At 59.6% G+C, this 26593-nt stretch overlaps 2 protein-coding genes across 6 annotated transcripts in view; both read right to left on the bottom strand.

Annotated features, from left to right (window-relative positions):
- Positions 1-1823: 1823 nt before the first annotated feature.
- On the bottom strand, positions 1824-20820 carry LOC102568430 (D-serine dehydratase). Its single transcript, XM_019480719.2, has 9 exons — positions 20658-20820; positions 20462-20547; positions 20036-20197; positions 19668-19948; positions 19212-19398; positions 4515-4636; positions 4200-4389; positions 3139-3244; positions 1824-2990 (listed from the first exon to the last, which is right to left on the bottom strand). The coding sequence occupies exons 1-9, from the start codon at positions 20736-20738 to the stop codon at positions 2901-2903; spliced, it is 1305 nt and encodes a 434-aa protein (XP_019336264.2). The 5' UTR covers positions 20739-20820; the 3' UTR covers positions 1824-2900.
- Positions 20821-22039: 1219 nt separating this feature from the next.
- Positions 22040-26593, bottom strand: part of NBEAL2 (neurobeachin like 2) — a 129636-nt gene continuing 125082 nt past the window's right edge. For all 5 annotated transcript variants that reach the window (XM_059729251.1, XM_014602735.3, XM_059729253.1 and 2 more), the window contains one exon: positions 22040-26402. In XM_059729251.1, coding sequence (XP_059585234.1) covers positions 26301-26402 — 102 coding nt within the window. In that variant the 3' untranslated portion in view covers positions 22040-26300. The remainder of the gene's footprint in view (positions 26403-26593) is intronic.

The raw sequence follows: 26593 nt of genomic DNA, 5'->3' as shown, positions 1-26593 counted from the left end.
CGCTGCCCTCTTCTCCTCGCCACAGGCTCCTCCACCCCGACCCCTTCCCTCGCTGAGCGCCAAGATCCAGCCTCAGTCGGATCCTGTCCCTGCCCCAGCCTGGAGGAGAGCTGGGCAGGAGGATGACAAGAGGATCCTTTGTGTCCGCAGGCATCGGGGAGCTTCCCAGCTTGTCCGGCTCTGAGTGGGGCTGGAAAGGACCCCAAGGGTCTCATAGTCCAGGCCCTGGCCCGGATGCAGGACACGCTGGTCCTCCATCGTTGGCTGTCACTTGATGTTTTGCGCACAGGGATTACACTCGCGAGATGCCTAGGAGGACAGGGTTGTTACTTTCTGCTGGGGAAACTGCGGCAGCGAGGTTAAGGGATGTGGCAAAGGCCCCGGAGTGGGGGTCGGTGTCGGAGGCAGGATGGGACACCCCTGCGGGCCTGGAGAGCGTGCGTGCTTGGGTGGATCAAGGCTGGGAGACGAGCCCTGGGGAGACCAGCTCGTCCTGCGCTCCCTCTCCTGACCCCTCCGACACGCTCCTCCGAGCCTGGGAGCGCTTTGCTCCCGGGCGAGCGGTCTGACCCAGAGCAGCCCGGTGCCTGCCATCCAGCCTGGCCCCTCAGCCCCGCAGCTAGAGACCCCAGACAGTTCAGCGAGGCCTGCCCGGCTCCCCTGCTCCTTCGCCCGTGGCTCCTGGTCCTCTCCCGGTTCCCCGATCAGCCCAGCCCCTTGCTCGGACTGGCCCCGGGCACCAGGGCCTGCTCGGGGCAGGGAGGGAGCTGACAAATGGTTGGGAACACAATGGTGGGAGCAGAGGGACTTCAAAGGGGCTATTGATGGGAAGATCAGAGAGCGGCCAACTGCAATCCCGGCCCCCAGCCGAGGGCAATAGGATTTTATGGCCTGGTCCGGCTCCCTTTCAAGCCCCGAGAGCTTTTGATTCTCCCCCCACACCTTCCCCACGCCTGCCCTGCCAGCCGGACTGGAGGCTGGAGTTACCTGGACATCCCGGCCAAGCATTATTGCCAAGCCCTGCAGGGGTGGAAAACCTTAGGAGAGGGCTCTGGGGCAATGGGAGGGGGGACCTGATGCTTCCAGGGCCTGGAAAGAGCGGGGCGGCGGAAGAGAGGAGCGACGTGCATGTTCTGGGTAATGGAGCAGCGGGCAACGTGGCATCCCCTCGGCTGGCCAGCCCTCCGGAGGGCTTCCTGTTTTCCAGAGCGTCTAGCCCCCAGCTCTGCCACAGCCCTGCCAGTCGACCTTGGGCACATCACTTTCCTCTCCGTGCCGCCATTCCTATGCCCAGAGCTGGCGGTGAGGCTGGACAGGGACTCTCAGGCCAGGGGAGTCCTGCGAGGCAGGTGCCAACACATTCGGGTCCCCAGCTGCCAAAGGCAGGAGGCTGGGGAAATCCACCCGGCTGGGGTCAGATCCGGGGGGTGCAGCGGTGCATTTCCACCCCGCTTTGAGTCATGCTCTACCCACGGTTAGACCCGACTGCCTGGCAGTGGCAGCAGCGAGGCCGTCATTTAACTTCACGGCTCACTGCAACCTACCCGATTCCTGCTAAACTCTTCACCCCGCGGGAGTTAATGCCCCTCTCCCCTTTCTCGTGGTCTTTCACGGTTCCACTAACCGAGCCGGTCCTTCTTCTGCAATCCTCCTGCCTGTTCGCTGCTCCTGGGGATATAGCTCCTATTTCACAGCTCCCGCAGGCTGCTTTTAACGAGTTAGAAACATTCACGCGGGGGTGGAAACGTTAACTCTGGGGAACATTAGCTTGGGTGTGGAAATAACGGTCAGCGGAGCGTTGCATGCACTGCAGGATGCTCGAGGAGGTTAAGTTTGCTTTTATGAATCTGAAAAAAAGATATCTTTAATGACTGCAGGATTAATGGAACAACTTCTGATTATTCTTGCCTCGTCTGTTGTGGATTCATACATAATCCGTGATGCGGCGTGGACAGGACAAGGAGCAATGGGCTCACGTTGCAGGTTGGATATTAGGAAAAACTTTCTTGCTAGGAGGTTAGTAAAGCACTGGGACAGGTTACCTAGAGAGCCTGTGAGATCCCCATCCTTGGAGGTGTTGAAGACCCGGGTAGACAAAGCCTTGGCTGGGATAATGTGGTTGGAGCTGGTCCTGCTTGGAGCAGGGGCTGGACTAGATGTGGGGACCCTTCCCACCCTCATGGCCTATGATGCTATGAATACATATTACAATAAAGGTGGGGTTTTTTCTTTTACTTTGATTTTTAAATGGCAGACTATAGCCCTGGCCCCGCACGTATTAGTGACACTTCTGGTTTCTCTCAAGTGTGTGTTGTGTTGCATGTGAGGATGCACCTCACCATCCGTGCCCTCCCTTTGCAAACTCCTCCATCCTCCCATGGCTGGACTCCTCCACCCTCGGGTTACCTCTCGGTGTCCTGCAGCCCCAGGCAGGTCCCCGCTTCGCGCTGGGCGCTGCACAAACACAGCCCAAGCCGCTGGCGACACGAGGAGCTCCGGTCACGTGTGACAGGGACACAAGTGGATGTCTACCTAGGAGGCCGAATGCAGGATCTGACCCCTCTAACTGCCTACCGGTGTCTGGGGAGGGGGTGGGCCTGCTCCCGGGTGGTTTGGGGTGGCATTTATTCCAAGCACCAGGATGCACCTGTTATTTGTTGGAAGAGCTGGCAAAGGTCTCAAGGCGAGAGGCTCGTGCAGCAGCCGGTCCCAGCGGTCACAGGCCCTGCCAGCTCTGGCGAGGACCACCCCTCCGTCCACGGGGACGTGGCCCAGCCAGCTCCCCTCCCGCCGGTCCCCGAGCTGGCAGGCAACCACGCCGCGGCTCAGGGATGGGGCAGATGGAGCGGCTTCCTGGAGGGCAGGGGGCCTGGCTGGGCTTTTTTGCAGCTGTCGCGCTTTTACCAGCCCCTGACGGGCTTCCACGTGGCAACGACCTTGCCCTCGGCGTGGACATAGTAGACGGGGTGCATGGCTGCGGTGGCACAGGCCTGCAACACGCACGTGGGACGTGGGTCAGGGCACCGTCCCCGAGATAACCACCCCGCAGGGAGCCGGCCTCGGGGAAGGGGATGCCGAAGAGCCCGCTCCAGCCCCGGCACCGTCCCGTGGGGCGTTGGAGTTGGGCTCCCTACTCACGTGGTACGGGATCAAGGCCAGGAGGCTCCCCAGGGGGAACTTGCTGAAGTCCAGCGCCCCCACGACGGGCTCGACGCGGCCGTGCTCCTGGGTCATTCCCACCAGCCTGCGAGGAGGGAAAGAAATGGGTCTGCAGCAGACGTGGCCCTGCTCTCCAGAGCCCAGCTCCCTCGGTGCGGCTGGTGCAGCGGGCACGGAGCGGGCCGTGTGTGCAAGGGAGGTGTGCGGAGGCGTCTGCAGGAGACACGGCTGCTCGAGCAAGGCGATGTGTGGAGGGAGGACAAGGCTGCACCAGGCTCTTCTGGGCTGCTGCAATGGTCCATAGAGGACTGCTGCACCTGGACGCACGTTAGATCGCCCCCAAAGCTGCTCTACCTCGCGTCAGGCCCTGTCTTGTCTCCGACAGCGGCAGAAGTGGATGCTACAGAGGGCGAGCATTAAACCGGGTCTCTCCCCTATTCAGTACTCTCCTTGCCATGCAGAGATACCAAAGGAAACACCTCCAATCCTTCTGTTCAACCGTCCATTAATTTATCTAGTCCCTTTTTGAACCAGGCTAGGTGCGTCTTTACTGCTCAGCACAGATACGTTTATCAGAGGATAAACTGAGTCTGGAGAAGGGCAGCTTTAGGACCATAGGAAAGTAGGGCTGGAAGGGACCCCATAAGGTCATCTCGTTCAGCCCCGTGCTCAAGGCAGGATCAATCAATCCAATGACTAACCCATCCCGGCCAAATGTCTGTCCAAAGTAGTCTTGAACATTTTAAGGGATGGAGAATCTGCAATTTGCCCCTGCTTGGCCACCCTCCTCCTCTTCATTTCCCTTGCCGCAGCTCGAGGCCGTTGCTCCTAAATCTGGGAACAAACGGGTTGTTAAAAGAGGGTGGAGATCATCATCTCCCGTGGCCGAAGGGCAAGGACAAGAAGCAATGGCCTTGAATTGCAACCAGGGGGATTCAGATGTGTGCTGCAGTTCTCCTAAAGAAGGACAGAGCAAGAGCAACCCCAACCCCAACCCCAACCCCCTGCCACCACCTCCACCTCCGCTCGGCCATGCTCACTTCAGGTCGGGGTGGCCCTCGATGAGCGCGTAGCCCGTGGGCAGCTGCCCCAGGCCGTGCAGGCTCAGCCCGGCCCAGCCGCAGTCCACCAGGAGCTGGTTGCGGTGTGGGTAGTGGCCGATCACCCTGGTCAGGACCCGGACGGCGACGTCCTCCAGCTGGCAGGACCCGATCGTCACCTGCTGCAGGTCTGCGGAGCGAGAGGCAGCCCCCGGGGCTCGAGCGGCTTCCCACGTCCCCGCTCCTAGATGGAGCTGGAGGAGGCGTGTGGGGACCCAGGCGGCCCCAGGCCTCGGGCCGGGTGTGGAGGCTTACCGTAGAAGATGTAGTTCCCGGGGTGGACCTCCGTGAGCTTGCCCATGTCGGCCACGGGGTGACTGCAGGACGGGGTGGACCCGATGCTGGACGCGGGGCACGTCACGCCTGCCTCCTGGAGCCTGCGGGGACAAGACCGGTGCCACTCTGCGGGGCAGGGATGGGGCCGGTGTCCTGGCAAGGCCCCCGCGTGGCAGGGCCGTGCTGCGACCCCCATTCAACAGCCGGGAAACGGGGGTGCAGAGAGGGGAAGTGACTTGTCTGAGGCCACACAGAGAGTCTGTGGCAGAGCAGGGAGCCTTAAACCACCAGGCCGTCCTTCCTCTCCGTGGCCTGGGAGGTTGTGAGAGATCGTGGAGGAGGTGAGAGATGGACTGGGACGCCGAGCGCATCCCTTCATCATGCCTCGCCTCTGTTTCCCCATCTGTAAAATGGGGGCAATGCCGCTGACCTCCTTGGCGGCTCTCTCCGTCACCCCACAGCCACACCTCCACTCTGGAAGTGCTGGCTTAGCCCTGCCGTGTCCAAACCACCACCGAAATAGGGGATGGGTGTCTGGCAGCGAGAGGACGCGCAGCTCGGGCTCTGCAGCCGAGCTTGCGGCGGCGCCTGGAGAGCATCATCCCTGCGAACGCTAATTTGTGAGAGACGTCTCCCATAAATAACCGGGCAGCAGGAGCCTGTGGTATGCTGCAACGGTCCTGGCCCCGAGCCTGCTCCCTTCCTCCTCTCCTCCCTGCCCCGATCCACCGTCCCACCAGCGTGTCCGGAAAGGCCGGGGGACGACGGCGATAAAACCAGAGCTGCGGTCCCCGCAGCCCGCGCGCCCCCTACGACACCTGCAACGAGCCCCTGAACGGCAGGACGATCTTTCCCGTTGGAGAGGAAGGCGCAGACCGCCCCAAGAAGCAGCATCCCCTGCCCTGAATCGACACCGAGCCCTTCCCTTCCTGGGAAATCAGCTCACAACCATCAAGGCCAAGCAAGGACCTCTACCGCTGCCTGGTCTGACTTCCCTCATCGCTGCCGGCAATCCCTCGAGTGGAGGACGATCTCTGCCACGGCTCGTGGATGGGCCACGGCCAGCCTGGGGTTTCTGAGATGCAGGGGCCGTGTCCAGGCTCCCAAAAAGCCCATGTTGGTAAAAACGGTCCCAAATCAGCCAAATCTCTCCCCAGATGCATCCCTGTGGTGCAGCGCTGAATAGCCTGCCTCCTGCACCACACAGACGCGGACAGACTGGTTCTTGTTCGGGGGCGACGCAAGCCCCCAAGTGCCGCCTGGACGGCTTGGCACGCGCGGGGTCTGCGCCAGGCCAAGAGCCCTGATTTTGGCTGCCCAAAGGCATTTGGATGAACCCATCCAGCGAGACCTGAATAGCAGCAAGTCTTTAGGGAGCTGCAACCACCTGCAGCTGGGCAGATGTTTGCGGAGAGGCCAGCCTGGGCCAGGTGGTCACCCATCTTTCCTCCCATAGCTCATGTTCCTCATGCTTAACAACCGGCCCCAAAGCAGCTCATCCATCCCCTCTCGTCCCCGGCTGGCGCCGTTCAGGGGTGCCTCTGGGGAGCCAACGGGCGGTGCAAATAGCACGTGTCCAAAGGAGGCTGCATCTGTAGGGAAGGCACAGCGCAGCACGCGGACGCGCACACCCACGGGTAACATTTGCTGTCATTGCAACAGGAACCTGCCAGGCTTTGCTGGATGTTTTGAACTCCTCCTGGTCCTTCCAGGAGCTGACAAGGCGCGTCCCCTCCCCAGAGCCAGCCTCCCCTCCCCGGAGATGTTGCAATGCGCACATCTGGCAGACAGTCCTTGCCGGAGGGCGAACCTCGGCAGCGAGGTTTCAGGCAGCCCCAGCTGCGCCAGCGACTGCCACCACTGATGTGGTTTTACCAAAGGAGAGCAGCAATGCACCCGCAGCCCCCCCCAGCCTGCCCTGCTCCCGGGCTTCCTGCGGGCTCCATGTCCGCAGGGGCCTGCTGCAACCGCTCCAGGCGGTGGTGGACCTCCAGATGTTTGCAAAGCAGCTGTCCTGGCAGTTGAGGATCCAAAGTTGGGGGCAGGTTGTGGGCAAACCTGGTACGCTTGAGTCACGGGAAGGTCATGGGTCCTAAACCAGGCGAGACAGATGCCCGTCTCCTCTCCTCCAGACCACACGTGCCTGGCTCCCTCCACCTTTCCTCGCACAGCTATGCGCCTCTGTTATCTTTGCCACTCACCTCCGAAGCCCCTTCTGCATCCTCGTAGTTTCATAGATGTTACTGATAATCGGGTCCGTCCCCCTTAAAAATCAGAGCCCAGAACTGCACCCAATACCCCAGCTGAGGCCTAAACCGGCTGTGCGGCAGCTGCCACGCTCCACCCCAGAGACGGCTGCATTTCAGGGCTGCTGTCTGTATGGTGCAGAGGTTAACTTGCTATATATATATAACTTGCTCCCAGACACCCACCGCTCCCCGATCCCCAGGAGAACTTTTACCATCCTTTCTCCGATGCCCAATGAAGGGCGTTGGCGTGCAAAAGCTTGCAATGAAAGAAATTGTTTTGCAAAAATCTTGTTGGTCTAATACAAGATATCATCACTGATTGCCTTTCCCCAACGCTTTGCATTTCCAAGGTGAGCGCTGCAAGGCAAGGCAAGGCGCTGCGGGAGACTTTCAGCCGGTTCCTGGCGAGATGTGCTCCAAAGACACAGCGATGAGAAGAGGAATCTGCCTCACTGTTTTACAAAACGTTTCCTCGTTTGGGGATGGAAGATCCCGACACCCCAAACATTTTGAAATAGCTTTGACTTTTTCTTTTAACGGCTCCATCACGGGTCGAAGCCCGTCCCCCGAATGACAAATGCCCGTCCCATCCCAAACCTCCAAGGGAAACAAACGTTTCACTCCAAGTTTGCGCGTTTTTTCCTTCCTACTTTCTAACGGCACCAACATTTCTACCTCGGACACCTTCGAATTGACTTATGGAGGGAGCAGATGAAAAGGCGGCCTCGTCTCTCCCCCAACCTCGAGCCCCTTCCCCCAGCTCTTCTCTGAACGAAGAAGCATGGGGGCCCCTGAATCGGAGACGCCGTTTCCCCTTCAAAGCATCTCGGAGCTGTATCTGGAGCTGGATCTTAATGACAGCTCAGAACAGAGATCCTATTCATAACAAGGGGCTTCCTCAAAGCCAGAGCCTTGTCAGGCAGCTGGTATAACTGCTTCCTTTACTAGCAAGTGACCACGCGGAGGGCGGAAATGGAAGTTTCCCAGCTGGAGAAACCAGAGACAGGTCTACAACTGGGATCTGGATGCATAATCCAAGCCCCTCTAAAATCAAGAGGTGCTCTTTGAGGACGGTTGCACCAATCTCTCCTAGAAAGGATGGGACCTCAAGAGACCCCAAGGCACAGAGGCCGGGCAGGCTGCTCCTAAGCCGCTCCAGACCGACTTGCATCCCATGTCTGCTACGAATCCCCCAAGGAAGGATGAAATCTCGGTTCTGTGCAAGGTCCTGCTCGAGCAGAGGGGTGAGCCGGAGGGCCTTGCAAGGTCTTTTCCGGGCTTTCCTAAGGGCCGAGGAGATGGTCTAATGTGCTCCTCCGGCTTCCACGCATGCCTGGGTGAAACACTGCGCTCCTGCCCCGCCAGTCCCAGCAGCCCGAGGGACAGGGGGCTTTCCTTGCATGCAACCCGTGATGGAGCATGACGTGTTGGCCGAACGGGATATTTCTGCTGGGGAGCACACTTCGGTTATCTCAGCTCACGCTGGCACGCGCCAACAACCAGGATGCACGCTCAGCCCACCTGCTCCTACCCCGTGTGCGGCCAGACGCTGCACGAGCATCAGGGCATGACCTTGTTCCCTAAGGCTGGCACCGAGACGGCCTTCCTGCAGCACGTGAAAGCCATTTGGTGCGTGCTCCCACCGGGGAAGGGGGTGAAAGTGCCCTAGGACATGAAGCCTGTTTGCCACGGGCCGTGTCCCGGCAGCTGCAGAGGATTCCTCTGCGCTCCCTAAGCAGCGTGTGCTTGGGACGGGTAAATGCCCAGGAAGCCCCCATGGGGAGCACGCCAAGTCCCAGCACTTTCCTGCCCGGTTTGCAGCTCCCCCACCCCAGAAGCAGCCGCATCGCAGCGCTCACAGCGCTTTAGGGACAGCAGGCATATCCCCGGGTGGGACAGACGGGTTTGGGAGCCCCATGTGCCTTTCCGCCCCCCGCTTGCCTCTCTCCTCGGCCCGGCTGGGTCTGTGGGAAAGGGGTGGGTCTGGTGTCTGCCCCCTGGAACATTTCCTCCCTCCCTCCCGCTGCGAGGTTTGCATTTCTTTTCGGGGTCTTGCTCTGTCCCTGGCACCTGGCCAGCCCCCACCCAACCGGCCTGCTCCCCACCTGGGTTTCATTAGGCTCTGCCTTGTTGTTTGGTCGGGATGGCTCCGCGCAGAGACAGCGAGAGGCCCTGCGGACCCCAGCCCCGACGCCCGTCACAGCCCCCGGGCAGGGAACCGGGGGGCCGAGAGGGGCACAGGCTGCCCTGCCCATTGCCCCATCACACGCATGCAGACCCCCAGAGCCCTCTCACATGTCCATGCCCACTGGCAGTTGTGCAAAGCAGCCCCCAGCCTCGTTGCACACCACGTTGCTCTCCTCGGGCACGACTGGCTCCAGCTCCCACGTTCACCACGTGTCGAGCCCAGTCCCGTCGCTCTGCGATCGGGTGAGGCAGGGGGAATTGCTGGGGAAAGCTGGCCCGTTTGGGCTTCCAGCATGCTCGTCCCTCGTCCATGCAGCACCTCGGAGATCTGCAAACCTGCTCCCGGCTGCCTTCGCATCCACGCTCGCCTCCCAGCCGCCAGCCCCGCTCCGGTCCTGCTTGCATCCTCCAGCAACTACCAGGCGGTCGGGACCCCTAGGAAGCATCTCAGCATCCAGATGGGCCCTAGGTGCTTTACGGACATGTGACCCCGTTGATTTTGCAAGCCGTTGACCACCCGGGCAAGGCCAGGGGCACCCCGGGAGAAACCCAGCGAGGAGAAGGGTCTTGCCCCAGACAAGACCCTGGTTCCAGCAAACCCCGAGGTGGTGCAGTCTCCATCCTCGGAGGCTTTTAGGACCAGGCTCAACAAAGCCTTGGCTGGGATGATGTAGTTGGGGCTGGTCCTGCTTGGAGCAGGGGTTGGACTAGGCGTGACCTCCTGAGCTCCCTTCCACCCTCATTTTCTATGATCCTTTGATTTGATGACAAGGGCGCAGTTTGATGCCAGGATCAGCCATAGCGAGCGCGGGAGGACAGATACAAAGGATGCCGCCCCGTCCCAGGCAGGCCAAAAGGATGATCCCAGCCACTTTCCCCATCTCTAACTCCAACGGTGCTCTGTGGAAGCATAAATGCACAGCTGCTGAGCCCAGGATGCAAATGCAATCAGCACAGCGCAGGGAAAATGCTGCCTGAGCCCATCACTCAAGGACACAGGACTTGCCAGGCCCATCAGCAGTGCCAGAGGAGTATCAGAGGCTCAGTGGAAGGGGTATTATTACTGCCATGAAAACCAAGACTCAGTTTTCCCTGATTATTTTTCCTTCAAGAAACCAGGGAGAGAAATCAGCCAGGCATGTACCAGTGCCCAGCTGGTCCCCCTCACCCCCAACCTCCCCAAGAGCCAGAGGTGTTCGGGTTTGCATTGCATTGCAAAGCACAGAGCAGGGCGGTGCGTATGGAGCCATCGCTGCTCCCCACCGGTGCCTGGTCGAACTCACTCACCCCACCCCTATAACCGATGTCCCGGGCTAATATTTCAACAACCGAGGACAGCCTTTGGCCCAGAGGACGTCACGATGCTTGCATCAGCACAACGGCGCTGCGCGCTGCTCTGTTTGCGCTGCAGGAGCGATGCATTCGTGGCCTCAATTCGAGCCCGTCTCCAGCCTACGGGCAGCAAGGAGGGCTGGAGGGTACGACAGGATCTGTGCTCCGGAGGGGACTTGTTCTGGCCTCCACTGCCTCTCCCAAGCCTTGCTCCCTGTGCCACCCAGCTCAGCTGCCAGGCAATCATGGTCTCAGGTTGGCTGCATCCCTTTGCTGAGAAGCCGGATAGCTTTTGAACTACTGAGGCACCAGTTCAAGTCTCCCTCCAGCAGCTGGGGGATGGCCCATGTGAACCTCAGCTCTCTGCAACTAGATGGCTGCCCTGCAAAGTCCACTGCTGGATCTGGCACGAAGGGACACAGTCAATGGCACACGTATGCCATAAGTGATCAGGTGCTTGGTTGCAGCCAGGGTGAGTCTGGAGCGTGATTCATGCCTCTGGACCCACGACCTTAACACGCTGCTCTCCTGGGAGAGAGCGTGAGGGTCAGCGAGGCTGGAGACTCGGCTCCCCCTTTTCCTAGCAGCAGTGGATCCTGGTCACAGCCCTGTCTTTCTCCCTCCCTCTGCTCACCATTGCCTGGATCCTCATTTGGTGCAAATCCACTGAGGTCCCGAGCTGTGCGGATTAATCCCAGCGGAGGGCTTGGCTGGGGCAACACCTCCAGGCCGGAGCATCGGACTCAGAGGGCACATCTACACGTGCATTAACTGTGCATTTAAGTTCATACTGTTTAATCAAGTCCTAAATAAATGTGCAGTAGCCAGAGCTAGTGCAGAGCAGCACCAGAGAGTGCCTTTTTAGTGACGCGATGGTGCATCAGCCTAATAACACTGCGCAGCAGCATATTAGCACCGTTTGTGCGGGGACGTGCTACCGCCCAGTGTTTTTAGGCTGCTGCGCATTAAGCGTCTCGTGTAGACGCACCCAGTAGGGTGGCATCTGGGCATTCACATGCTACAACCCCAGCTCGGTGCAGTTCCCATGCTTTCTCTCTGTGCAGTCCTGGCCCGTGGCTGGAAACAGCCCCCGTGGACCAGCTTGCAGCCTGCATTGCTTTGGGATCCCATCCCAAAGCCCCAGGGAGAGGTGAAGGCTTCGGATGGGGGTGTCTGGGAAGCCCCCCCGACCCTCCTTCTCTTCCCAGGCAAGTGAGAACTATTCCTCCCACTTTGCTCCTGGATGACAAATGCCACTTCTCTGCCCTGGCTTTGTTCAGGGACAAAAGGGAGGAGGAGGGGGGAGCTTCAAAGGCACCTGGTCACCTGGAGCTCTGGGGGGAGGTGGCAGGATAGCGGCTTGGCCCCCCAGGGCGCGGAGCTGGGGGGTGAGAGAAGCATCTCAGGAAACGAGACCACCCCCAGGAGTTTTATTGGCCCTGCTTTATGATGACAGAGGAAAGCAGATTTGCATTTACAGCCTGTTAAACCCACGCACTTCAAGAGCTGTTTGGTTTTAACGACCTTCACAGGGGGCTGCACAAAGACCGGGCGGTGGAAGGGGGGCACGGGGGCAGGGGGGGACCCTGGGGCGCTCAGGCCCGGCCCCACAATACAAGGACCTCCTGCTCTCCTCCCCTTTGCAACAGCTGGAGAGGCAGAGAGGCACGGCCCAGGGGATTGTGCGGTGTGCACCATCTGCACAGCACACGTATGTGCGTGCACACGCGACAGGAGACTGCCGTGGAAAGAAAAGGAGATGGGCTCACTCGAGTACTCAGGAGCAAGGCTGTGTGCACACACCGCCCCGTCGGCACACTGTAGTCTGTACGCAACCCCATGCCAGAGGAGGGTGGGGAAGCACAGGAATGGGTTACCCAGAGCAGTGGTGCAGTCTCTATCCTTGGAGGTGTTGAAGACCCAGGTGGACAAAGCCCTGGCTGGGATGATGTAGCTGGGGCTGGTTCTGCTTGGAGCAGGGGTTGGACTAGATGTGACCTCCTGGGGTCCCTTCCAGCCCGTCCTGACCAGCCAGAGGGACGATCCCAGCCACCTGCCTCATCTCTAGTTTGGGGGGCAGGTTGGACTCTCATATTGGTCTCCATGTCACAACACCTGGCTTACTTTCCTTTGGAGGTAGGACAGCAATGCTGAGATCTCAGACCCTAGCCCTAATCCTAACCCTAAGTTCGGGTGGCTGAGAGGCCTCCTAAAAGCTGTCTGCCAAAAACATCATCCAAGTGGTGCGTACTTCTGTTTGCTCTGGGTCTGCCTTTCCAGCCACCACGGTAAGGCCATGCACTTCATTATGTTAACACAGCACATAATCTAGGATAGTTTCATAGCTGTTCGGGGCTGGAAGGGACCTTACAGACCCTTGGGTCCAGTCCCCCGTTGCATGTGGGCAGGAAAGATGACCCCAGCAAGGTGGGCGTCAAGATGCTTTTTGAAGATCACCAGGGTGGGTGAGGGCAGAAGTATCTAGGACCATAGCAGAAAGGTAAGGGTCAGTGGTCCATCCAAGCCTTGGTGGCCCATTGGGCTAGCATGGTGAAGGCATGCCACGTAGCATGCAGAGATACATGGCTGGGCTGCAGTAGAGTAGGACCTGGGGGTGCCAGTGGACCAGAGGCTGGAGATGAGCCCGCAGGGGGTCTTGCTACAAACAGGTCAATAGTAGACGGGTCTGTATTAATAGGAGCAGCCCTTGCAAGTCGAGGGAAGTGATTCTCTTGCTCTATTCGGCACTGGGGAAGCCTCTCCATCCAGTTTTGGGCCTTGCACTTCAAGAAGGATGGGGACAGATTGGAAAGAGTCCAGCGCAGAGCAACAGGAGACCTGGAAAACATGATGGATGAGGACAGGCAGGAAGAACGAGGACTATTTAGCCCGGAGAAGAGGGGACTGAGCAGGGATTTGATCACAGACTGCCAGTCCCTGAAGGGTGGTCACACGGAGGATGGTTGGGGAGCGGGTGGGATCCTGGCCGTCTCCAGGTCTGGCAGAGACGGGCTCGAACAAAGCTCCAGCTGCAATGTCAAGTGCAATGCAAACCCCATGACGTTGCTCCCTCAAAGGATCTCGCCAGGGCTGTACCGGCAAACCTGCCCGGCAGAGACCTTGTCTGTGGTGGAAAGGGTTTGCCAAGCGTTACCCCGACATAGCTGATTTCTGGCTAGCTCTCTCCTGGGTGCACAGCTCACGACACTCCTCCCGGCTCTCCCGAGCGAAGGACGCGGGTCCGTGCCCGCTGATGGCTTTAGCTGAATCGGGCCAAACTTGCAGCACAGCTTTGAAAGGCAGGCCAAATCTGAGCCTCCCGAGTGCCTGAATCCCATCTGCGGAGGTTCCCCGCGAGCTTCGGAGATGAGACATTGTCCGGTAACAGTGAGTCAGCGGCTGTGTGTGGTCTAATCGTATCCAACCTTGGATGCAAGCCCGAGGAGGAGGCCGTGGCGTACCTGGACTACCCGCGGTGCAGTGCACAGCCTGCGGGGTGCTACCGACTGCACCTGAGGCTGCAAAGGCGGGATCTTCTGCCTCGGTCTCTATGGCTCATACCTCCTCCAGGGAGCAGAAAGGGATCCCAGCCTCTGCCCTCAGTGGCAGCAGTGCAATATTAAAGCCCTGCTTGAGAAATAGCATGCGACTTTGCTAAAAAGGCACCATTGTGCTGCCTGCAGAGGGGGAAACTGAGGCACAGAGCAGAGACAGATCCACTGGAGGGGTGGAAACTGCCTTAGTGCCATTCGCTTCAATGGGGAATCTCTGCCAGAGAGGGAGGAGCTGGCTTTTGCAGCCCTTCTGCTTTGCACAGCACTGTCCACGTGCATGCTTTGCACGTGCTCCATCCATCCGAGCAGGCCTGGGCAGTCCTGGCACTGGTGATGTGGCCGGCAGCTTAAATTTAGATGAATTTTCCAGTTCAAATAATACTGGATCACACTATACTATGGCACCCTGCCGACCACTCGGTGCAGAAGGTGCACGGGTCCCTTTCCGGCTCCCTGCTTTCTGTGGCTTAGCAAGGACGGAGGGGGACATGTTTCCAGGGCCGTGAGCTGGGTGGAAAGGGTCTGGTGCCAGGACGTGACACTGGTTTATGGGATCTGTGCCTCTTGGTGATTTTTTAACTCCAAAGCCAATTTCCCCCTTGGCCATGCAATGGTTTCAGCCCCTGGGGCAGCTGCTGCTAGTGTGGACACCAATTGCACGACTGCAGCACGATGGCCTTTAGCTTTCCGCTTGCAGGAGAAATGGAGCTAGCTCCTGGAGTCCGATGGGGACGTGGCCTCAGATGGTCTTTGCCACGGATGGGCATCATCCCGGGCTAATCAGGACAGAAGTGGATGAGCAAACCCACAGAGAAGGATTGTATTCAGCCAGGGCTTTAACCGAGGGGAACCTTGCTGCAACCGGGCTTCAACGCCCGGCTCCCCAGCCCAGCCGGACGGGAACTGCTCCTTTGCTGAAGTCGGCGGTGTTACACCAAAGCTGAACTTGGCCCCGCAAGCTCCGTGCAGCCTGAGACCATGGCAGCCCCTGCCAGACTAAGGCTGCTGCCACCCCAGCAGGGTGAAGCCGGGGCGAGGGGCATGCACGCGCTCTGATTACACAGCGGTGATTGGCACGGGACCGCCCAGGACGTGGCTTACCACCGAGGCTGAAGCCCTGAGCAGAGTGTGGGTTTGGCCTCGAACTCAAGCTAAACCAAGCAGGACTGATCTAAGATAATGCCGGCACCCGCATGCCACACACATGTGCGAGAGGGACGGGAGAGCTGCACGCCCGCCTCACGCCAGGGGATGCAGCCTGCAGACTCCCTCCCACTGCCACCGGTCCCCTGCATGGCACGCAGTGCTCCTAGCAAGGACATCTTAGTGCCATGCCATCCTTCTCCCATGCCGAGGAAAACCGAGGCTAGCATTAGCAGAAAAGCCGCTGAATCTGCACAGAAGAGTCGGGATGGCATCAAAGCAACACCTTCATCACCGAAATCTCCTGGCACGGGCGATGGCTGGACTTATTCGTACACTATAGACGGGTGCCCAAGTTAGCTGTGAGCATGAGTAGCGGTGGTGTCATGGTCCTACGGCACTTATTACAGGAGCGGGGACATTGCTGCTCTGATTCCACCCTGTTCTTTGCATTCCCGTCGCCTGTGGCCCCAAAATGCGGGCGGCTTTTCTCTGCAGCATCAAATTGCTGCTCGGTCCGGTTGCAACGCGGGGGCAAGAGGAGAGATTGCTGCATGTGCAGTTGCAGTCGGATGCAGCTTGGCATGCCTCAGCGTGAGCAATGCAATAGGCACTGGAGCCACTGAACCACGCTCAGGGACAGTACCCTAACGTGATGGGTGGTGGGCATCGATTCTCTCCCTCGTGGCATAGGACACAGGACTGACGGGGTCCCGTCCTGTGTTTGCAGGTAACCATTTACCGAGGGCTTCCCCCAAATCCTCCCACACAGCCACAAGGGACAACACGAGCAATACCAAGGAAGCCACAACATGCCACGGGAGATGAGGGCACAGCCGATGCCTGGCACCCCCAGGACAGGGGTCCGGCCCCGAGCCCCGAGCCTGCGCCAACTGCTGAAGGCGCCACGCAGGGTCCCCGCCTCGCGCCGTGGCACCGGTCCAGCAAAGCACTTAGGCTCTGATCCCGCTGCCATTGAAGTCAACACGGGCCCAGTGACAGGCTTCGCTGGGGGCAGAGGCAGGCTGGTAAGCCCAGGATTAAGTGCTTTGCTGGCCCGAGAGCGCTAAGCCGAAGCACATACCAACACCCCCATAGCCCGGGAGTAGGGCTGGACGGCTCGGAGCTGCTTGCCCCGGCCGTCGAGGGACGCAGATGGACCTCTGCGGAGCGCAACCTGCCCTGACCCCGGCGAGGATGCAACGGGGCCGGTCCCCCGGGCAGCTCTGACCCCATCGCACGGTTGCTTCGGTGCGGAGGGTGGCGATAATTGAGGGGGCTGCAGGGATCGCTTGTCTCCCCGGCCCACGAGCCCACACGCAGGCACCGGAGAGCAGCTCTGCTCTGCAAATAGCTCTCAGGAGCTAAGCCTGCCCGGAGGCACATGGCTCCAGACCCGGGCAGGGCTGGGGGCGCGGGGGTTGACCTGTTGCCTGCATGCCCAGCCAGAGCCAGCCTGGTACTTGGCACCCGAGATGGTCCCGATCCAACGGGCTGGGTACGAGACCCCCCGAGCTGGGTCGAAGGAGAGCTCTCGGACCCCTACGCCGAGGCACTGGACAAGAACTTGGCACCCCTATCCCGGGGACCCGAAGTTTCCTCCCGACCCCCTGGCCCTGCCGGCACCGCTTCTGGGTTCGCCGCGGTGCCCTCCCATGCTTGCACACGCGCGGAGGAGCTGATGCCTTTCCAAGCGTCTGCCCCGAACAAGCCTCGCAGCCTCGGCGGAGCCGAGCGTGGGCCGGCCGGGGAGGGAGCGGGGCGGGAAGCCGGGCCCGCTGGCAGCTCCCAGCGCTGGCGTGGTTCAGCTCCAAGCACGCGGCCCCTTCCAACCCGCATGACAGCACGGGCCCGGGGGCCAAGATAAACCTGCCGGGTGCCATAACCTGCCCGGGCATCGCCTGCCATCAGCAACCGCTGGAGCACAGCGGCGGTTTAGCCTCGGCCCCCGCGGCCTCGCTCGACCCTGGCCTGATTCATCGCCCTGGCCTCAACGCCGGCTGCAAATGACCGCTGCAAGGCACTCTGGGGGTTTGGTCAAGGGATGCTCTCCCGCTGCCAAAGGGCCGGGCAGGGGCGTTGTGGGGCGCGGAGGGTCTCCCCGCTCTCGGCCCAGCCTGCAAGATGCTCTGGGCGGGGATGGGGGCTAGCGGAGACTTCCCTGCACGACCTTGGGGGGGTAATGGTGCACGGACATACCCGGGGATGTCGCTTGAGCAAAGCAGTGGCCGAGCTGAACCCCAGCTATCCCCCAGGCAGGAGGGTCCCCAGCTGGCAGGTGCCAGGGGAGGCTCTTCCCATGCCCCAAGCACCCGTCCCCCCAGGAGCACCAGGGAAGGAGCATCCCCCGCCCCGGTCCTGGCATGCAACCCCTGCTCCGCTTGGCCCCCGCTCGCTGCCCTTCTGAGTCAGCCGGGGCTTTAAACACCGCGCCGGAGATGTAAACAGTCCCTGCTTTATAAGGGATTCCTGGCAGGCGATGAGGTCACCGAGCCCTGCTAATCGGGGACAGATGCGGCGCGGGAGTCCATCTCAAGCCGAGTCCTTCCAGGGGAGGGGGTGGGGGGCGGCCGGCTCCCCGTCCCCTTGCAGGGGCTGCGTGAGCCCCACGGAGGAGCGGGGGCCGAGATGGGCGAAGGGATAGACACCCTCGGGCCCCCCTTAGCTGCCGAGTGCATTGTCCATAAAGGGAAAGCCCCAAATCACTGCGCTGACTGCATCCTAGGCCCTGCCTTGTCCCGGCGCTGCCCTCTCTAGTGGAGAACAAGAGCCATCCGGACAACACCCCGAACATCCCCCAGCGGAGTGGAGTGGAGCCAAGGCTCTTGCCCAATGCAATCGCCCTGGGGGGCTGTGCTAAGAAACATGCCCAAGGTCACTGCAGGGGTCAGTGGCAGTGCCAGGATCGGCGCCTGCTTCTCCTGCATCCCAGCGCGGTGCAAGGCCACTGCGATCCCGGTGGTTTGCAGCGCCTCGGCTGCCTCCTACAATGGCCCCGAGGGTGCTGGGTGAGCCGTGAGGGCCCCCAGGGAGACACTGCCCCCCACCTCAGCCCCAAGCTGGCCGGCCGGCCTGCCCCTCGGGCACATTGAAGGCCTGGGAGCCGTGGGCCGACGGCCGCGAGCCACATCTCGCTGCTGTGCTTTGCCACGTTTTCTCGGCGGCCTGCTCCTCTGCTTCGCATTTGGATGATTAAAGGCTGCGTGCAGTCCAGGAATGTGCGGCTCTGCCCCTCCCGCCCCTCCGCTACTTGCCACTTCCTGCCTGCAACTAATTTACCATCCCCAGAACCCTCCGCGGGAAACATCCCTGCGCGGAGCCGGCGGGAACGGGACGCCGCTCCGACGCCGGGCTCTCAGCGGCCTCTGGTGCTCGCCGAAGGGGCAGCACGAGCATGGGGAGAGGACAAGTTAAATGCGACTTGGAGCTGGGCCGTGGGGGGCGGGTTACAAGAAGAGGCCTCGGGGCCTTCTGCATTCAGCCAGCCCCACTTTGAGGACCCCTGGGAGCCGAGCGGATGGTCTCAGGGTGACAACGGTCCACTCAGCTCTTCTTAGGTGCCCGACACGCTGGAAGGGAGCAGGGCAGGAGGCCTGGAGAGGCTAAGGGAGGTGCCCGGGGTTGCACGGGGAGTCTGTAGCAGAGCAGATGGGTCCTTTCAGTCCCCTAAAGGCTGCACCTGACTTTTCCCCTCCATCTTCAGGGAGCCTGTCCAGCAAGTGGTGTGCCCCTCGTACAGTGGCGGGGCCATTTCCCCCTGGCTCTTTGTACCGAGGTGCACAACTTCTTTGCTCGTCGGGGTGGGGAGTTGTGGGAAGGCACTGGAGGACCATTAGTGCCCACGGGATTTCTGCCGGTCCCATCCCTGGCTTCCACCCCTACCCCCTGCTAAATTCGCTCAGGCTCAAAGCATCCCCTCCACCCCCCATCTCCAATCCTGGCCTGTGCAGGGTTGGGGTAAAAGTGGGGTAAGAGGCAAGTTAGCTCTGTGACGAATCCTTGCCCTAGGGACGTCTCCAGGGAGCTTGGCCCTCCCTGCCTGACCCTGCTGCTTTGAAGGGCAAGGTCCAGACATAGCAGCGGCTGATAAACGAGGGAAGAAACCTGGGCCTGCTTGGCTCCATTGGTGCTCGGATGCAGGCAAGCCGGCTGCAAATTGGGCGGCTTTCATCAGAGCAAGCCTACGAAGGCGCCGGCGCGGTACCACTCACGTGCCCATGAACTCCAGCGTGGCGGCGGTGGTTGCCTGGGCCACAGCCTGGATCTCCGGCACGCCGCTGCAGCCGTAGGTGTTGCCGCAGTGTGCGTAGATGCCAGCCAGCGCCACCTCCTCCGGGGCTTCCTGCGCAATCGCCCGGGCCAGCTCCAGGGCGCCGGGGTCCGTGTGCCGCAGGCCGGCTGCAAGGGACAGAGAGGGGCATCAGGGCACGGGGTGCCGGCAAGCGGGATGGCTGGAAACCCTGTGGCTGCTGCCTGGAGGGTCTTGCCTCTCCCATCACTGCCAGCCCTTTTGGGATCAGGAGGGGATTTTGCTCCCGCACCAGACTGGGGTCGGGGGGTGAGGCATGGGCACATCCCCCTTGCCCAACCTGTGCCTGCTCCTAGCCATAGTGGGCAATGCAGCGGTTCGGACCTGGTGCATGCCGGTCCCCGCCACGAGCTCGTACCTCGGCCGTTCCCGCAGTCCAGCTTCATCCACACCAGCCAGCGCACGCCGCGAGCCAGCCGCCTCCGCCTCAGCTGTGCCAGGGCGTCCCGGCTGTCTACCAGGACCTGGAAGGCCTCCAGGCGCTGGGCCAGCACCGCGCACTCCTCCAGCTTGTCGAAAGGCAGTGGGTAGGCGTAGAGGATGTCGTCGAAGCCGCCCGCGGCGAAGAACCGGGCTTCGGCCAGCGTGGACACCACGATGCCCCGGCGCGTGCCGCCCGTCATCAGCTCCCCGCCCTCCCTGCAAGGGGCACGGGCGGCACGGTGTGAGGGCGCGGGGAGCAGACGTGGACCCCGGAGCAGGGGCGAGGGTGCTCGGGGCACTCACAGCGTCTTGTGGGTCTTCATGTGAGGCCGGAGGCGCAAGCCCAGCGCTCTGCAGCGCTGCAGCATCCGCTCCGCGTTCCTCCTCGCCACCGCCTCGTCCACCACGAAGGCTGGGGTCGGCAGCTCCGCCACGCGCCGGCCCACCCACATGGCACTGCCGCGGCTGCGGGGGAACACGGGGTGCCGGGCAAGGGGTGAGGAAGGGGGGATCACCCGCACCCCATGGCCCCTGGGAAGCTGCCCACAGACCCATTACTCCCACCCGCTGGGTCATTCGGCCCGCAGAGACCCCGTTATTCCTGCACCGGGCTGTGTCATGTAGGAAGGGCCAGGCTGGATGTGCCCATGCGGGCTCAGCCCCTGCCTCAGTTTCCCTATCTCCTGGGGCAGGTAAGGGCCAGCTGGCCCGGGGCAGGAGCTCCCAGACCTGCAGTGGGATCCTGGGGTGGCTCCGTACGCAGCTTGGACAGGTCGTGTGGTCTGGACTCCGGCCTGCGAATGCACCAGGTCCCCCTGGAAAAGGTCGGTAAAACAGGCAGCTTTGCTGAAGGGAAGCCCGAGGCAGCCCCGAAAGCAGCAGGGCTCCCCCGCCGCCTGCCTAGCCCAGAGCCCCCACGCAGTACCTCCTCCGGCATGGCCGGCTCAGCCCTCCTGGCAGGGAAAAGTCGGGGCTGGAGCCGTCCCTGGTGCTGCCATTGGTGCATGTGATTGGGATGGGCACGCAGCAGCTGGGCCAGCCAAGGACCAGGGTCAGAGCTGAGGCCGTGCGAGGGGAGACGCTGGTGAATGCCTGGCTTCGTTAGCGAGCTCCGTGCTGGGAGCCGTGCCAGGCCTGGAGGTGTGCCCGCAGATGGCCAGTTGCCCCAATGAGGCCTGATCCAGCCTGCAAGCACAAGTATATCCTGTGCAGGCACCAAGGAGGAAGAAAGGCAGGAAGGAACGGAGACGGGGGGAGCTCTCTGGTCCCCGAGGTTTGCTAGAAGGTGAAATTTAGCTTGCACAGACAGGCGAGAGCCCGGTGCCTCTGCACTTAATCAGGGGCTCACGCAGCAGCAGCGCTGCGAGCTGCTTCCCTTGCACCTGAAAAACCAATCCCTGGTGGCACCACTTGTAGGACTCGAACTCACGACTTTCCAGATCTAGAAGTGGGAGACTTTCTTAACCCTTTAGGCAAGAGGCCAGCTCCCGCCACCGTGGTGTACACTTGATGCAGCGGAGAAGTGCAAGCACATGGCAGAGCAGGGGGCACCTCAGAGACAAACCGGCTCAGAGAGGTGCAAGCTTTTGCAGGCAACGACTTGCTTCGGTAAGTGCAAGGCATGGGCAGACCTTTCAAACGAGGAAACGTAGCAGCTTTGCATTCAATTTTCCCTCTGGGAGGTGTAAACTCAATGTGCTTCTAGGTTTCCAAAAGTGCTCCTGGCCTTCCAGCTCTCAGCCCACGTGCCGAATCCTGCACTCGGGACAGAATAACTGCATGCACAAATACAGCCTGGGAAGGATCTGACTTTGGACCCTAAGCTGAACATGAGCCAACAGTGCTCCTGCTGCAAAAAAAAGCCTGGGTTGGATCAACAGCAGTGTCATTTGAAGTCGAGGGACGTGATTCTTCCCCTCTATTCAGCACTGGGGAGTTCGGTGTCGTTTTGGGCCCTGCCCTTCAAGGGGGATGTGAACAGTTTGGAAAGAGTCCAGCGCAGAGCAACGAGAATGATCCGGGGCCCAGGAGACAGGACCTATGAGGACAAGGTGAAAGAGCTCGGGATATTTAGTTTGGAGGAGAGAAGACTGAAGGGAGACAAATTTTCTAGCTTCCATCATCGAACCTAAGTGCCACCTAACGTGCTGTGCGGACCAGGCTAGACTGTGCACAAACCGAGTTACCTGTCACCTCTCTGGGGCAGGACCTGTCTCGTTGCTGCGTCCGTGCAACCCCTAGCACCGTGGGAACTCAGTCCCAGGGTGGGGACATGTAATAAAACAAAGGACGATTCACGGAGAGGCATTTATTCCTTCACAAAGTTTATTGGAGATCACAGGGGCTGTACATCGCTTGCAAACCAGGCGACTGAGCCCAACAGAGAATAAGGCCAACCTGTTTAAGGCATATAAGTGTGGACTGGATTGTGCTTAACTTTATTTTTTCTTCTGGAAAACCAAACCAAACAAAACCTGTAGAGAAAGCTGTGCCAGAAATGCGCTTAACGTCACCTCCCAGAGACCTGTCTCTCACTCCCATCTCCCTCTCCGGTGGCTCAGCAGGTGAGTGCAAACCCAGCCCATCGCCGTCTCCTCGAGGCAAATGCACCAGCCGCCCAACCCTGCGAGCTACTTCTCCCTTGGCAGGAACAGGACGTCCTGGCTTTCAACCTCTTCCTTCAAGAAGGCTTTGCCGGTGTCCTCATGGGAACCATGTCCTGCTTATATATAGAAAGGACCGGCACCCGGGTCCACCTGGGTCACAGTTTGACATGAGCTTGTTAATGCCCAAAGCAAAGCCATCCTCCTCCCCGGCTGGTTGAGAAGGGCTGGAGATCAGCGGTACAGTGGACGCGCAGAAGAGCTATGATCAAAGCAGCTGCAGCCGGGACAACTCGCCCACCCAGGACTGCTCTGTTTGACCCACTCGATTGGCCCTGCTTCCCAAAGGACGTGGGTCCATTTGGTCCCCATGAGGTAGAAAAGTGGGGGAAGGCCACGGCCACCGCCTGCCCCCGCAGTTACAGCCAGGAATCAAGCACAGTCCCTGTTTCTGCTCAGCTTGGGTGCCCAAGGGAGGCTGCCCCAATGCCAGGCTGGATGCCAAAGCAGGCACCGTAACCCCGACACCCAAGGCTGAAATGAAGTCTGTATCTCCACCCCCCACACTAAGGCATTTCACAGCTACGGCCCAATCACTCCTGCTAGCAAAGGACAGGAGAAATGAGAAGGAGATACAAACTCAGGAAACTGCATCTTGACTCTGTACAACCAGAGGAGGTAAAAGCAAAATGAAAAGAGGGCAAAGGGAAAAGAAACCCAATGACTTCAGGTAGGAGGACACAGCAGGTACCCAGTGAATTCAAGTATCTTCAGAAGACAAGTCAGGAAAGCCCAGCTGAGCTTCCCTTGACCCACGCCGATCTCAGAAGGATGAAGGACAAATCCACGCTGAGGCTGACCTCTTACTCCCTACTCTATAAAAGTCAGCAGTGTTTAGGGAAGCTCCTATCACTTAAAATCCCTTTTTTTTCTTTTTTTAAGGAGGAAAAAAGAAGGTAGAAATCTTTACATGTACATCATCATTCAAAAAAGTTACAAAAAACTATATATATATATATCTGATATATATATATATATATATATATATATTACATACATACAAACCGCGATACAGAACACGCACTTAACAAAAAACATTTTTCTCAACGAGATGCAAATATTGCACTTGGTGTGGTTCCAGCTGTTATCTCCGCCCCGGGAGGGATGCTGGGGACACTTTCAGCTTCCTGCCTGACCCTGTTTCTCCTCTTAAAATGGTAAAAATAAAAGACAAGAAGCGAGGCACGGTCCACTGTCAGCAGCTGATCTCTCCAGCCACCCGTGGGGATCGCCTCGTCCACGTGGAACCAGCTTTGGTGGGTGACCAGCCAAACGTTCCCTTTTTAAAGGGGTCTCTGCTCTTCGGCTTTGCAAGTTAGCTTTTGCAGGCTGTCCCGGGCTGGCAGCAGATGTACCCTGCAGTGTGAGCCGCGCTGTGCCCGGTGCCTTTCCCCTCAGCCCCCTGGAAGACTGCTGCAGGAATCCAAGGCAGCTGACGCCCCGCTTGTAGTCAGGAGGTGTCAAGACGAGGAAGGGAAGAGAAAGTCCAAATCATTCAGGATAGACAACGGCTACAGTTCAACACAGCCTGTGGAGGAAGGATGCAGGCCGAGATCAAACAAGGGGCTATGGTTTTTAATTAACCCAATGTTGCAACTAATAAAAGCCAAGTGCACGGCCAGTGGGATGGAGGGCAGCGGCTTGCGAGCTCATCAGAGTTGCACTGAAGACTCGACGCTCCTTTCCAACGTGCTGCTCTTTGCACCCCCAGCCTCACTCCCTTTTCCAAGGACCTTCGCTGTGTCCTGGTGACGTCTAGGAGGCACGTGCAGGCATGAGGAGACAGCACTCCCGCCTCCAGGCTGTGGTCTTGATGCTATGTCACTGAAGGCGGGAGGATGCTGGGTAAGAAGACCTGCATCTCTTCCTGGCTCGGTTACTGGGATGGCACCTACAAGGCCTGATCCACTCCCTTCCTTTCTGAGCCACCTGTAGCCTCATGCTCCAGGAAGGGGGTAACACATCAGGTATGGAGATCACAGAGCTCTCCATTTCCAACGGAGCTCCCCATAGTTGCCACGTGTCTCTGGAGGGGGATGAGGGTGTTACTTCCAGAAGGCTCCCTCGGCACAGATGCTCCATAGCCTCCAACCACTGCTTCCAAACGAGTCCAAATATCCATCTCACTCCCCGCCTTGCCCTTAATCCTCTGGTGCAGCAAGGTGATCAGGCAGAGAATGGGACCTGTTCCCAAACCTTGTGACAACCAGGGGATATGGGATTCGGACGGGTTGGGTAAGAGCAGGCAAGTGTTGTCAATTGGCTGCAAAAACCAAACCTCTTCCTGGGTTAAATCACCTGGTGCACGAGCAAAATGATGGATGGAGAGATGGCCAATAGACAGACAGACAGGGAGCTTTTGGACGTGGTCAATATTGAGACAAGAGCGAGAAACGCAAAGGAAAAACTCAGTGTCACAACTTTCTGCTACCTGACATCTTCACTGCTAACGTTCACTGCCATTGGCTTCAGTCAAGCCCTTTTAAAGCTAGAAAAGACCCTGCCTTGGGGCTCCAGGGTACCCTGTGGAAACACCCTGCTCTGAAGACGGCTCCTTCTCCCTGGAGAAGCAGGCGGGACGTGCCCGTTCCCACTGACAGCTGATCTTGCTGGAAGAGGCAAACCCACAAGTCCCCATGCCCATGCCACCCTTTGTCGCACAGCGCCGGCCCCTCTCAACTGTCCAAAAACAATCCTCTTCCATCTGCCCTGACAAGCAGAGGTATCCAAAGTGCAACCAAGAGACAAACGCAGCCAGCTCGCCCGCAGCCCGCGCAGCAATGGACCCGCAGGGTGAAGGCAAAGCTTACGAAAGGCAGGGTTTTATTGCTGATGAAGTCATCCAACGAGCCTCTCCCGCTCGCGGGCTGTGGAAGATACGAGAGTCTCGGGAGACGATGCGATTGTACCCGTTTATTTGCTTTTTTAAAAAAAGATAAAAATGTATAGAAAAAGTTGGCTGGGGCCCTCGTGCCGTGAGCCCACTGTCAGCAGAGCCCCCGGGTGTTGTTGCCTTGGTCCCCAGAGAGCTCACAAGCCATCTTCTGAAAGACCCCAATGGATGGGGGGCACTCTTCTTCCCCAGCAAAGGGGGTTTTATGTACATCTGGGATGCTGGGGTGAGTTCAAGAGAAGCAGGAATTTCCCTGTTACCTATCAAACGCTGCCCTCCCCACAACATATGCTCCCTCTGGGGGGAAAGGAAACAGGCTCTCAGCAGTATCTCGAGACATTAAAGCTTTTCTGAAGCAGACTGGCCTCCTGCCCGAAGGACCTTTGGTACAAGGTCTGTAACGTAGTGCAACAAGCTCTGGATAAGGCCACCCAAAGAGGAGGGCTGCTCACGCAGCTGCGGTCACCATCTGGTTTCTACAGCGGCGATCCCGGATGGCCCGCAGGGGGCACAGGCAGTGGGGCAGTGCCGTCGCCCTCCCATCCTCGTCCTCCAGTTGCTCCAGTGTTTTAGGAAAAGAAAAAAGATCCCCCACCCCCAAAAAAGGATAATACAAATACTTCTGACTTCAAGCTCCACAGGAAAGAATCGGGGAACTGGCGGGTGTTGGAGTGTCCTCTGCATAGCCCGCCTTGGAAGGCCAGAAGCATCGCTTCAAGCGGTTGTAGATCTCCGGTTTGGAAAGGGGTTCCCCAGGCCACGTTCCCTACATGAGATCTCCGTGCTCCTGTCACAGCCCTGAGAGCCAGTGGCTGAGATCCCCCAGGACAGCCAAGCGCTGGAGATGTGGAGCTCTCAGCATGCTCCTCGGACAACCGCAAGCCAATGCCAGTGACGAGACTGGGTCTTTCCGTTCCCTCCATGTTTCAGAGGCCTCTTGATGCAGGATACCTCTGCCCAGAAATGCCCTGAGGAAGCCCAGCCCAGGACAGGTCAAGCTCCATCCAGCCCCTCACTTGGACTCGGGTGGGTTGTACTCGGTCTCTCCGGACGAGACTTGGGAGATGCGCCGCGTGGAACGCCACAGCCGCCTGTGGAACTGCCCCGTTCGCACCTGGGGGGAGACGGGTGAGGAGGGGTCAATCACCTGGGTGCTGGGGTACAGGCCTAGCTCAGCAGAGCACCTGGGCTCCTGCTTTGGGGACCCGAGATGGGATCGCTTCTGTGCTTTGCTGAATCAGGGCCTTGGACAGCCTCAGCTCATGGATCAGCACTGAGCCACGGCTGGGCTGTCTGACTCCACAT

The sequence above is a fragment of the Alligator mississippiensis genome, chromosome 5, assembly GCF_030867095.1.
Source record: "Alligator mississippiensis isolate rAllMis1 chromosome 5, rAllMis1, whole genome shotgun sequence".
NCBI lineage: Eukaryota > Metazoa > Chordata > Crocodylia > Alligatoridae > Alligator > Alligator mississippiensis.
This window is presented reverse-complemented; position numbering and strand designations above follow the sequence as displayed.

Coding starts and splice junctions, on each gene's coding strand:
- LOC102568430 (XM_019480719.2), bottom strand. CDS start 20,738: ATGCACCAATGGCAGCACCAGGGACGGCTCCAGCCCCGACTTTTCCCT. Junction 20,198..20,461: donor ACCCCAGGATCCCACTGCAG/GTCTGGGAGCTC, acceptor GTTCCCCCGCAG/CCGCGGCAGTGCCATGTGGG. Junction 19,949..20,035: donor ATGAAGACCCACAAGACGCT/GTGAGTGCCCCG, acceptor TGCCCCTTGCAG/GGAGGGCGGGGAGCTGATGA.